The sequence below is a fragment of the Lepidochelys kempii genome, chromosome 4, assembly GCF_965140285.1.
Source record: "Lepidochelys kempii isolate rLepKem1 chromosome 4, rLepKem1.hap1, whole genome shotgun sequence".
Classification (NCBI taxonomy): Eukaryota; Metazoa; Chordata; order Testudines; family Cheloniidae; genus Lepidochelys; species Lepidochelys kempii.
This window is the reverse complement of record NC_136383.1, coordinates 139702861-139715492: the sequence shown is the minus strand read 5'-3', so window position 1 is coordinate 139715492 and position 12632 is coordinate 139702861. Positions and strand designations below refer to the sequence as shown.

General features: G+C 48.0%; 1 protein-coding gene across 1 annotated transcript; it reads right to left on the bottom strand.

The window, feature by feature from the left end:
* Positions 1–205: 205 nt before the first annotated feature.
* Positions 206–12114, bottom strand: TEX261 (testis expressed 261). Its single transcript, XM_073343034.1, has 6 exons — positions 12006–12114; positions 11354–11433; positions 8201–8354; positions 3537–3604; positions 2526–2628; positions 206–1860 (listed from the first exon to the last, which is right to left on the bottom strand). Exons 1-6 carry the CDS (start codon positions 12097–12099, stop codon positions 1745–1747), a joined length of 615 nt encoding a protein of 204 aa, XP_073199135.1. The 5' UTR covers positions 12100–12114; the 3' UTR covers positions 206–1744.
* Positions 12115–12632: the final 518 nt, after the last annotated feature.

Sequence of the window (12632 nt, the reverse complement as noted above, 5' to 3'; positions counted from 1 at the left end):
TAGAATCTGGGCCGTACGTGTTTAGCTCTTTGATGCAGGGTTAGCCAAGTGCTGTATAGATCATATTTGGTGCTATACAAATCATACAGACATGACCTGTAGCCCTCTTAAAACTAGGAGCATGGGACTGCTTCACGGCTTGAAAAGCCTCCCCTTTAACCAGTAAATTATGGTTTTGGTGAAGTGCCAAGAGGGAGACAGCAAATTTCAGCTCCTTTGATCATAAGGCAAACTGCATCTAGAACCTTTATTAAAAGAGAGAATTGGTACTTGAACAGAAATCACACTGCCATTAAATTAAGCATGAGAATGACAGATATTATCATAGGATCCCACAGTCAAAGCCTGCGGTTTCCAGGCTCTTCCCAATACACAGGATAGATTTCAACAGCTCTCAGTGGCCCTCACCCAGAGCTGGCCCACGAGAGGATAGACACATGCCTCATGGAATCTTCATAAACCCTTTCCAAATGATGAGTAGACGCTGCCTGGTGGCAGAACTCCCAATTCCAAATGTGGTACCACCTTAATGAAAACATCTCTATTCCTGGCACAACGGTTAAAGGTGACCAGCAAAGGGGCAAAAATGGGTTGGGCCCTGGTTTTGCTTCTTTATTATACATGAAAAACACCTACAAGTTTTTCCCCTTGCTCTCATTGAACATTCAGGGTTTGTCAAACCCTTTTTTTCCCCACCAGAAGACTCTATGGATGGCTGGAGAACTGTACGGCATTGGAGATGCCGTGTAAGTGAAACCTGAAGAAGAAGGGACGCGATTGTTATTCACAGTTCTGAACGCTGGGCTCTCTGGTTTTGTCAACACCAATTTAGCTCAACTGGCTAACACAGTGAGAGGAAGAGCTCTTTTTGTGAAAGAGTCAACAACCTTAAATTGAAAGTTGAGGAAGCCTACACGCCACTTCTGAGCCTCCAACAAGACTTCTAGCAAACCCAGGGAAAACAAAAGTTGAAATGTCTTAGGTTAAAACAAACAGAAAAAAAATTATATAAAACACCCCCTTAGGCCATCTTTAATCATCATCATAAAGCAGCAAAAGAGGAACCTGTCCCATTTTTATCCCTGGCAAGTCACCTTTAAAAGCCGCAGGAGCAGAATGCATCAGCGCTCGCCAGGCTCACAGACACACTGTGGTCTCGGCCTCTGTGCCCGGATCACGGATATGCATTTTGCAACCAGCGAGCGAGCGAGCCGCGTCACCTGCTCTTCTCCATCCCTGGCAAGTTTCCAGACAGACACGTTTTGGAATTCAGGAGTTCGGTTATTTTTTGAAACCGTGGCTGTCTGCAAACCTCAGGTAGACACTGCGTGTGTTCCTCCTGTTCTCGGACACCCTGCGCCCTACGGCGGCTTTTGGCTTTAAAGAGGAACAGACGGCATGGCCTCACGTCATGGTCTCTGAACGCAATCCATGGTTCGCGGAGGCTGCCGCCCTCCTGAAACGCAATTTGAACAGAACCGCCTCCTTGTCAGCAAGTCCCGGGGGATGATCGGAGACGTATAAAAAGGCAGCCTCCTGCATTTGCACTAACTGAGGCATTAAGCGCACATGTTGGACATGGCAGCTGCCTCTGGCCGTTGCACAGATTATACATTCCTGACAAAACCCCTTGGAGAGAAGTGGAGGAGCGGGGTTCACTGGAGACCCAGGGACAGCGCTGCCGTCCACATCCAGCTGGGGTCTTCCCTTCGGCTTTGTCACAGTTCATGCCGTCCGCAGGGGGTCAATACATCTTTTGTCGACTGGGCAGGATGGCCTCCTTGATGAAGGAGAAGATGATGAGGATGCCAGAGCGCTTACCCCTCTTCCCCTTGGTGAAGTAGTTCGATACCACGTCATCTGTGGAGACAGGGAGCGCAGGCCAATAAGATCAAAACCCACCAAATATTGCACCACTACCTCTATGAAGAAGCATTCAGGCTTGGGAAAAGAAGAGTCCCCTTTAAAGTCTTAGATCGCTTCTGCTGGATGCCCAAGTTTTGCCCAACTGGAAGCAACAACAGCTACTTTAATACAGCTACATTTCAGAAGATGGAATAAGAATACCTGGCTCTTACAGAGCTCTTCATCAGCAGATCTCAAAGTGCTCCACAGTCTTTCGTGTATTTATCCTCACAACGCCCCCGTGAGGCGGGGAAATATCCCCATTTTACAGATGGGGCACCCAGGCACAAGAGAAGCTAAATGGCTGGACAAGGTCACACAGGAAGTTTGTGAACACACAAGTGAACCCAGGTCTCCCAAGCCCTAGACTAGTGCCCAAAGACCAGACGCAGGACTGCTGGCACTGCAAGGCCGCTCCTTAGCAGGTTTTCTAAGCATACATCCGGCCCGGTTTTAACTGCCTTCCACCCCACTGTCTAGCCCGTCAGATCAAGTGGGATCTGTGGTCTCCACAAGCCAGGCCCTCTGGGGCCGGGGGGAGGGGGAGCAGTGTAAAACACTGCTGCTGTAAGAGCTGAGCATGTGCTCCTGCTGGTTCCCAGAACATCAAAGCCACGCACCTCCAGGCTGCACCGTAGAAGGCAGGACGTTCTCTCCAGCCGACAAGGACACAAAAAATGCAAAGGGAATTAACCACAGGCAGAACGTGAAGTAGGCAAGAACCTGCAGGTGAAATATGAGAGGCAGTGAGAGACCAAGCTACCATCAAATCACAACAGACTCACTGCTGCAGCTAACAATCCAGAAACGTCAGTTACCCAACCACTATGTTTCCAGACTGACATTTCTCCTGGGGCAGAAGCCCACAAACTAGCAGCGTCTTGGTAGTCAAATCCAAGGATGGCAAAAATGGCATTTCAAATATGGACAAAGCTGAAGACAGACCAGACGAGAAGGTAACAGCTCTCCGAGGTGCTCAGAACCACATGGAGCCTGGCTCTCCACTAGATCTCCACAATAACCCTCTGGCCATAACTAGCATGCACACATCTTTATTTAGCTGTGTAGAAACCACTGGGTTAAATTCAGGTCTTCTCTACCCCAGAATATTCTAGGATGTCTGGTGAACCAGGAGGTTTCGTGCCGGAGACACCAAGATAGTGAAACCAGATTGCACCAGAGGGGAAGGGATTTTTATTCTGACTGTTTAAAACTCTTCGGTTTGTCTTTTGTTAACCCCTATTTGACTCAAAACACTTGGGAGAAAGGCTCTGTGAAGGATTCAACACCTCGCCCCTTTATTTAGGCTGAGAAAGCACAAAATCCACATTTTTGGATCCTCCAGAGAGTCCTCTTGCAAAAACCTGAAAGAGAAGACTCGACATTCTTGATATGGAAAAAACAAGCAGAAAAAAATACTTGGGAGAAGTCCTGAGAGAAAACACTGTCAGGGCATCTTTAACTAAGGAGGGGAAGCCCCCAAATTGGGGACAGCTATTTTTCTTTGGCAGGTGACCTCTGAACTCCCTCATCTTCTCCTCTCCTCCCACCAGCACTCCACTCCACTCAGCTCAAAAGTCTATAAAGAGACTTAAAGAGATGCTTCTCCCAAATGGATGCTTCTCTCTTACCTCTGAGAATGGGTAATACTCTTCAGCAAAGTACTGGAACGCTAAGTAGTGGTTCAATATAACCAGCACTGCCAAAGGAAAGGAGAGAGTGAATTGCCAGATTTAAAGCAATACCCATCACCCCGCCTATTTTGCAGGCTCACTGAAGTGAGGCACCTTCCCTCACCGTAGGGCCCTGGAAAACGGCAGTATAAAAGCCATCTGAAATACAATCATACCCTTACTTTGCCCCCAGCAACGGATCCAACACAAAGTCAGTATCTTACTACCGCCAGAATAACCCCTCTCGTCACAACACAAATCTCTCTGATGACAAAGGGAGTGTTGTTCAAGTGGCCAGAGCAGAGAGCTAGGACTCCTGAGTTCTTTGCCTGTTGTCACATGCAATAAGTGGCACACTTCTCTGTTGGGGAATGCCAGGAGGAGGAGTCTAGTGCCCATAAGGCTCTAGGCCACACAACAGTTGAAGACAGGAAGCGAAGAACGTCATGTCCAACTACTGCTGCTGCACAAGGGGAGTTTTAAGTGGGGCAGATAGCAGCCCAAGTTGGAGGGTGGCTAGGAAAGAGGGTTTAACACCTCTAGCTCTTGCAAGAAGCGTCATCGGCTTTTTAAGAGCCGGGAGGGGTCAGAACTTGGTTTTATGTCTTGTTCAAAAGAGAGCACTGCCAACAGCACAGCGCCCCCTAGCGCCACGCCTGAGCACTGCTCCAGAACTGAGAGAGTAGCAACTCCACCTTCTGGAGCACCAACGCCACTTCCTACAGTCCCGTGGAGATCTCCTAGGCAAGAACAGACCCGACCCCATCCTGTACACACACAGAGATCTGAGCGGATCCAACCACGAGGTGGTTTGGCTTGCAGGACACCTGGAATGCCAAGCTCCGGATGACATGCCAGTGGAGAGCTACTCTCCTGTTCAGGAAGCAAACAGACTCACATTAGACACATAAAGCGTCACTAAAAATCATTTAGAACTAAAGGGTTTTTTTTAAGTCCTCTACACAGAGCTCTCCAGAGCATACACAGGCACTCCGAGAGGTCATGTCAGGAGTCATTTAAATAATTCAGTGCGACTGAAATCATTTAAAACTACACAGCTGCCGAGACACCAATGGTCCAGCTAGTGCAGTACCTTACCTAGATGAAGCTTGTCCCAGCATATCAGACAAGTGCAGTAAGGCAACACCATAGCTGCAGCTTCATACCTGTATAGCTTCTAGGAAGCACAGTGTATGAAGTAAAGGGTCAAACCAGGGAGCTGATGTGCTAAGACCACAGCTCAGCACTGCCCCATTGTTTCCAAGTGGTCCCATCTCTGTCTAATGTCTCTTATAGGTTGTGGTAAGCTCCCTAGGACAAGGACTGCCTTTTTGTTGTGTCTGTACAGCACCTGGCACAATGGGGCCCTGGTCCATGACTGGGGGTTCCTAGTGTGATGTTGTGTAGACAGAACGATAACCAGGGGCACACTACTATTACAATCACTAATGTATCACTACTGTTGCACAACGGCAATAAATCCGATACCAAGTACAACATGTAAGGTATCAATGGAAAAGCTGCAATCTGCTAAGTATGACGATCCTGTTTATATGCATGTATCATCTTTGCATCGGACGTTATAAATGTTTGCTGTGTATTTGTATCTCAGACATATGTTGTGCTTGTGGGTGATACCCCCAGCCCAATTTACATTCAGACTAGCCATCGGTGGTTGGTCGGTCATGGAAAGGCCTCAGCTCTTCAGAGAGCCCTTCCTGGGGATGCCTCAGTGTGGAGCCGATGGCTACCCCTCTGATTCAGCAAAGCGTGTAAGGACACGTGAGGAGGACATGTGATCTAAGACTCCATCTTTTACAGTGACTTTCCATGCCCATGTGAGCCTGTGTTCCATACTGGCCAGTAATTTCCCATGCACATGAGCCGAGCTAGCAATTGGAAGCTGCGCAATCACTGCTTTGTTTTCCTGCCTGTTTCCCATCTCTGTAGTGTGATTTTTCTAGGGAAGCTTGGAACAAAGGACCGAATGACCCTCTACCTGCTTGGGTGAACCAGAGAGATTTATTACAAGCCAGCAGATTGAACATCACCGCTATGATCCTGAGTTACAGACACTGGAAATCACTTGTAATGTATATGACTCTTTTAACCATTTAACAGCTCTCTTCTTTTCTTTTTATGTTATTAAACCTTTAGTTTTTAGTTACAAAAGGATTGGCATCAGTGTGATTTTGGGGTAAGATCTGAGTTAGATATTGACCAGGAGAAGTGGCTGATCCTTTCGGATTGGAAGAACTTTACGTACAATGAATCTGGTTTTCAGTAACCTCTCATCATAAAGACCAGATGTCTGGGTGGGGATAAGGGCTGGATTTCCTAGGGGAGTGTGTTTTAGCTTCTTGTTAACCAGCATGGTGATATAGAAGCTCATTTTGTTACTGGTTTGGTGAATCTAATGTTAGATTCGCCACCAGTTTGGGGTGCATCTGCCCTATCTTTATCAGTTTGTCCTGAATTTGGCACTCTCAGCTGTGACCCACACCAGGCCAGTCCATACCTAGATGCAATAGTAATGCAAATAATAAATATTAATAATGAGAATTTGCTTAACTTTCTTTTTAGTCCAAGAACAAAGCCAGGTTAAAAATCCTTTACCTGCATTACTAACAGCTTGGATTATTAGACTAAATTCATTTTAACCATCTGAATTTATCATTCCTCAGTGAGGCTGCCTGTTTCCCTTTCCTTGTATTTCACTCAGACTGGACAGGAAACTAACTGGTCAGTTTTGCTTTCTCCCGTGCTAGCAGGACACTTATTAATCATACAACTTGGCCCATCAACAGCATCTTCCACCTGAGCATCTCAAAGAACCTTCTAATCAGCCCTCCGGGAGGCAAAGAAATGTTCCCATGCCCAGATGGGGAGCCTGAGGAACAGATGGCAAAGGACTTGCCCAAGATCACTCAGGAAGCCTGTAGCAGTGCTGGGAATAGAACCCAGGAGGCTGTAAAGCTGGGGTAGCCCACAGCACAAGGAATGTTGAAATCCAAACGTTAACACCCCCTGATTTAAATTCAGTGAGCCATTTCTTTTCCTGTACGATTCTCTCAAATGATTTCTTTTAAATTCCCACATAGAATCCTAATCCCGGGCCTAAGAGACTTCTCCATATTCCTTTCCTTTTTATCGTCGGCCCCTAACAACCACATGGGGTGTATTTTACAGAGTAGGAAAAATTCAGGAGTGATGGGGTTTATACAGTCTCTCCTGGCACGGCTATAAAAGCACGCGCACTATCCTAGTCCACATTCTCTTCCAAAACTTTTCCAGTCTGCTTTTAAAAATATATTTGCCTTTTATCAAATATACCTCCCACAGAGCACCTGATGAGCACCAGGAATTTTGATCCTTAAGTATAAAACAGCATCTCCTACAAGTGCAGTACTGTGTAACTCTGGGCAAGTTACTCCAGGAAGGAAGAACAAACTTGAACATAGGAACAGCCAGACTGGGTCAGACCAAAGGTCCATCTAGCCCAGTCTCCTGTCTTCTGACAGCTGCCCATGCCAGGTGCCCCAGAGGGAATGAACAGAACAGGGAATCATCAAGTGATCCTTCCCCTGTCGCCCATTCCCAGCTTCTGGCAAACAGAGGCTAGGGACACCATCCCTGCCCATCCCGGATAATAGCCATTGATGGACATATCCTCCATGAACTTATCTAGTTCTTTTTTGAACCCTGTTATAGTCTTGGCCTTCACAACATCCTCTGGCAAAGAGTTCCACAGGCAGATTGTGCGTTGTGTGAAGAAACACTTCCTTTTGTGTGTTTTAAACCTGATGCCTATTAATTTCATTTGGTGACCACCTAGTTCTTGTGTTATGAGGAGTAAACAACACTTCCTTATTTACTTTCTCCACACCACTCATGAACATATAGACCTCAACCATCTCCCACCTTAGTCGCCTCTTTTCCAAGCTGAAAAGTCCCAGTCTTATTAATCTCTCCTCATACGGCAGCCGTTCCATACCCCCAATCATTTTTGTTGCCCTTTTCTGACCTTTTCCAATTCCAATAGATCTTTTTTGAGATGGGGCAGACAGATCTGCACACAGTGTTCCAGATGTGGGTGTACCATGGATTTATATAGAGGCAAGATGATATTTTCTGTCTTATTCTCTATCCCTTTCTTAATGATTCCCAACATTCTGTTCGCTTTTTTGACGGCCACTGAGGGTAAGACACGGGACTGAAAGAGATGGGACTTGAGGGTAAGACACAGGACTGAAAGAGATGGGACTTGAGGGTAAGACACAGGACTGAAAGCCAGTAGATCTGTGTTCTGTTCCCGGCTTTGCCACTGGCTATCCACCTCTGCCTGTGCTTCATAATCCCCAGATGCTCGGTGATGAACCAAGTTCAACACACTCGATTAGCGCCGTACTTGCTAATGCCGCAGGATGTTGCAAGAGACTCAAACGTCTGGGACTAGCTGGCCCAGAGTCACAGCTGAACCTATGGTGGAGGTGGCAGAAGCTCTTGAGGTGGTCTCCCGCTGCCCTCTCAAATGCCTGTCCCCTCTGCGGCAAACCCCAGCGGCACACTGAGATGAATGGACTGAGGTGCAATCCCCCTGCTCCCCAAAGGCAGCCACTCACCACACGACAGTATGAAGTTTGGCGATGTCAGCATGATGAAAGGGAACGTCTGCAGCAGGCCGAAATAGACCAGGTTGGTGAAGAGGCCCACACCCACCATGAAGCCAGGAAAGCGTTCAAAGAGGTACAGGCCTACGAGCACCGCTGTCGAGAACTGAAAGAGAGAAACACCCCAGCCCACAGTTAATCCAGCCTCTCTATCACGTACACCAACAGGCTCTGTGCCCCCCCCGACCCCCTCCCGGCAAGCAGGGGGAGTTGCGAGTGCTCAGATCATCCGAGGCCAGGCCCAGAGACAGCTGTGTGACCTGTGGTTGCTCTACAACATGTCTGTGGATATCTGGGTGACATCTGATGGCCTATTACTTACAGATCAGGCCAGAGCTAATGGTCCGTTCTGGCCTTAAACCCTATTGGACTATGAGTCTGTCTCCAGTATGTCTCACGGCATCTTCAGATCACACTAAGTTTTTACTGCTGCAAGTATCAGTGATCTTACACTGCCGAGGAGACTTGTGATGTTCCCGCCCCTCACTGATCCCCACCTTGAAGGCCTTTTGGAGCGGCTCTCTAAATCGCCCCTCTCCCCTCTGACATGCAGGCTCTGCTCCTCCACTTAAGAGGTCAGGATGCATGGACTCAGAGGTCCCTTTCAGTCCTGCCCCAGGGGATCAGCCAAGCAAAGGGAGTTTCTCTAGGGGCACAGTGCCTCAGAAGCACCTTCCCTGGAGGCAGGAGTCAGAAGCCCTCCGCCACTCATCTGTAAGGCAGCATCTGCTGAGCAGCATGATCTAATGGATAGAGCACAGGATTGGGACCTCAGGAGACCTGTGTTCTAGTTCTGACTCTGCCGCTGGTCTATGGGTGACTTTAGGCAAGTCCTTTGCCCACTCTGTGACTCAGATTCCCCATCTGTAAAATGGGGCTAATGAATGACCTCCTTTGTAAAGTGCTTTGAGATCTACGGATGAAAAGGGCTGTATAAGAGGTGTGATTTTTCATAGAATCATACAACCACAGGGTCAGAAGGGACCACAAGGGTCATCTAGCCTAGCCCCTGGCAAGATGCAGGATTTGTTGTGTCTGACCCATCCCAGACAGATGGCTCCAGCCTCCAGTGAAGGAGCTTCCACAACCCCCCTAGGCATCTGTTCCATTGTCCTACTGCTCTTACAGTTGGGAAGTTTGTCCTGAGATTTAATCTGAATCTGCTGTGCTGTAGTTTGAACCCATCGCCTCTTGTCCAGCCATCTGTGGCAAGAGAGAACAACTTTTCTTCATCCTTTTACGGCAGCCTTTCAGATGTTTGAAGACTGCTGTCATGTCCCCCGTAGTCTCTTTTCCAAACCAAACATACCCAGTTCCTTCAGCCTTCGCTGAGATGTCTGAAACAGGCTCAGCAACTGGGTTGCTTAACCATTTAAAACACATACATCCATTGCAACCCACCCTCGTACCTTCCATCCCAGCCTAGCGGCACTATCATGGGACTGGGAGCCAGGAATTACCAAATTCTAATCCCAGCTCCTTGTGACACTTGGATGAGTCACTTGGTATCTTTGCCTCAGTTTCCCCATCTGGGGATAAAAGCTGTCTTGCAGGGGGTTTGGGAGTGTTAATGCCCTCCATCTCTCCAGGAGGAGTGGAGCTGGAGGCTGTCTGCTCAGGGAGCTGCCACAAGCCATTGCTATTTTCTCCCCATGGCTAGCCCTGATGCAGAGAGTCCCCAAGTTTCTGTTCCCTCCACAGGCAGCCTGGAAAGCAGGGAGCATGGCCCCTCCCTTCCAACCACCTCAGCAACCCCAGGAGGAGAGAGGAAGGCAGAGTTGTGCAGTTCTCTCCATGAGGAGGTTGGCTGCACTCCACAGCTGGCCGTTCCGCAAGCTGACGTTTTGTGGCAGGCAAATCCCTGACCATCCAGCGCCCCTTGTTTTTTACAGTAACTCCTCACTTAACGTTGCAGTTGAGTTCCTGAAAAATGCAACTTTAAGTGAAACGATGTTAAACAAATCCAATTTTCCCATAAGATTGAATGTAAATGCGGGGGGTTAGGTTCCAAAGAAATTTTTGCGGGGCAGACAAAAGGCATTATATACTGTACAGTAATGTACTGTGGTTGGGAAGTGCCCCTGGCTTACCCCACCCAGGCACAGCCCGCTGCAGGCAAGGACGCTAAGAAGCACCTTCGCAGCAACAGTGGCAGCTTACCCGGAGAAGAACAGGCGCCGAGAATGCTCCACACCCGCCTCTTCCCGTCCTCGCTCCACCCCAGGCCCACCTCTTCCCACCTCCACTCCGCCTCCTCTCAGGAGCACGCCACATCCCTGCTCCTTCCCCGCCCCCAGAAAGTCCTAAGCGCCGCCAAACAGCTGTTTGGCAGGCTTAGGACTTTTGGGAGGGAGGGGGAGGAGTGGAGACATGGTGGTTTCCCACTTCTCCCCCTCCCTCCCAGTGCTTCACGCTTAGGACTTTCTGGGAGGGAGGGGGAGGAGCAGAGACGCAGCGCTTCCCCACTCCTTCCCCCCTCCCTCCCAGCACTTCCCTGCCACCAAACAGCTGTTTGGCAGGCTTAGGACTTTCTGGGAGGGAGGGGGAGGAGTGGGGACACTTCCCCAATCCTACCCCTCCTTCCCAGAAAGTCCTAAGCGCCGCCAAACAGCGATGGGGGAAGCGCTGGGAGGGAGGGGGGAGGAGGTGGAGAAGAGGAACTTGTGAAATGCTCCCTTGTAAAGTCGCTGCTCGTCCACAAAATCTTACATGCAGTGGACAGAGCAGGCAGCCAAACAACGTTATAAGGGAGCATTGCACAACTTTAAACGAGCATGTTCCCTAATTGAGCAGCAATGTAACAACGAAACAATGTTAAGCGGGAGGACGTTAAGTGAGGAGTTACTGTACATTCATGATCCTCTTTGCTTACCCATTCTAGGCACTCACTGGGAACAGTTCGTTTTGTGGGCTGGTGCTTCCAAGAGCCATCGGCTTTCACAGGCTAACTGACTTTCCTGCCTGGCTTTCACAGGCTAACTGAGAGGAGACTTGTACTAGTAAAGGTTCATGGGGTAGTACGTGTCTAAGTGGTCATCAAAGATCATCTAATCTACCTCCCCGCCACCGCAGGACTGTTATGAACACAAACAGCCAGAGACTTACCCAGATCATGTATTTGATTATTCTGCTAGTAGCTACAGTGTATTCTTCTATTAGCTCCGCCAGATAGTAGAGGCCAGCGGCTAGAAGGGAAGCAAAGGGGTTATTTCAGGCTCAGACTCTCACTGCAGCTCACAGCCAGAAAGTGCTCATGCAAATTAGACTGGTCATTTCAAGTGGATTTTGGCTGCACAGATTCACATTCACAAACTCCAAAAGCACTGGAAGCCTTGCAGCCGTTTCCAAGATGCAGCGGCCTGGACTTTCAGAGCCGGGCTCCAATTCGAGGGGCCTCCATTTTTGGCTCCCCAACTTGAGTCACATTGGCCTGGTTTTCTCGGGTGCTGAGCAGCTGACTTCATTTGAAAAGCTGGAGCTGCGCACCCAGGAAAAACAGCTACGACGTTACTGCGGGGTGACTTGGACCTGATGGGCTTGAAGTCGGTAGTTGATCAGCCCGTTGTGAGGTACTGCACAGATGACAATCCCTGCCCTAAGAGTTTACAACCTAAAGGCAAGACGCACCAGATGGGTGGAACAATTTACAAGCAGGTGGGGAAATAAGGACAGAGCAACCCAAATAGGATTTTAAGCATAGACTAGGCGTGCCTGCAATTTGCAGCCAATCAATACCAATGATCATAGTTACAGCTACCTTGCAGTTTCTTCAGACCCCATCTAAACTGTTGAGCGATGTCATTGGGCACTGTTAAACAGCTGCTTGCCTTCCACTCCAGAGGTGGATGCATTTCAATGATGGGGGAAGCATGATCCAGGGTAGATAAAAATCAATTATTATTTTTTAAATCCCCCAAAAAACCATATTTTTTTAATTTAAATTGGATTTTTTTGATAAAATGCTTTTTGAGGAAAAAACCTATCTAAAGGTCATTTTAAGATACATTATAGCTCAAAGATATCTCATCACGGAATAGGGATTATAAATTCTAATTCTATAATATGAGACAATATATTCACGTAATATTTTACAAAAGTTTTGTCAATGAGTTCCAATAGTTCATGGATTAGGGACCTGATTTTATGGGGTTTCAGGGGCTTCTGTATAGATTATTCAGGTTAATCTTTCTATCTACTCAATGGGACTCTGTGCTCAGTCTAGATGATACCATCAGAGATGCTTAGTTTTGCAGTTCTCAGACTGTGTATTTATGTCTCCAGAGACAACATGCTTGTTAACAGCAAAAATGTTTTTAAATAAATAAATAAAGTATAGGTGGGAAATAACAGACCTTAACAGACCTCAACCCTATTGTCCCTCTGC

Excerpts from the sequence above, each read along its gene's own strand:
- TEX261 (XM_073343034.1), bottom strand. The coding sequence starts at position 12,099 with ATGCATCCACCTCTGGAGTGGAAGGCAAGCAGCTGTTTAACAGTGCCC. Across the intron at positions 8,355-11,353 it reads TAATCAAATACATGATCTGG|TTCTCGACAGCGGTGCTCGT; the intron begins GTAAGTCTCTGG and ends TCTCTCTTTCAG. Across the intron at positions 3,605-8,200 it reads AAACTTCATACTGTCGTGTG|TGCTGGTTATATTGAACCAC; the intron begins GTGAGTGGCTGC and ends TTCCTTTGGCAG.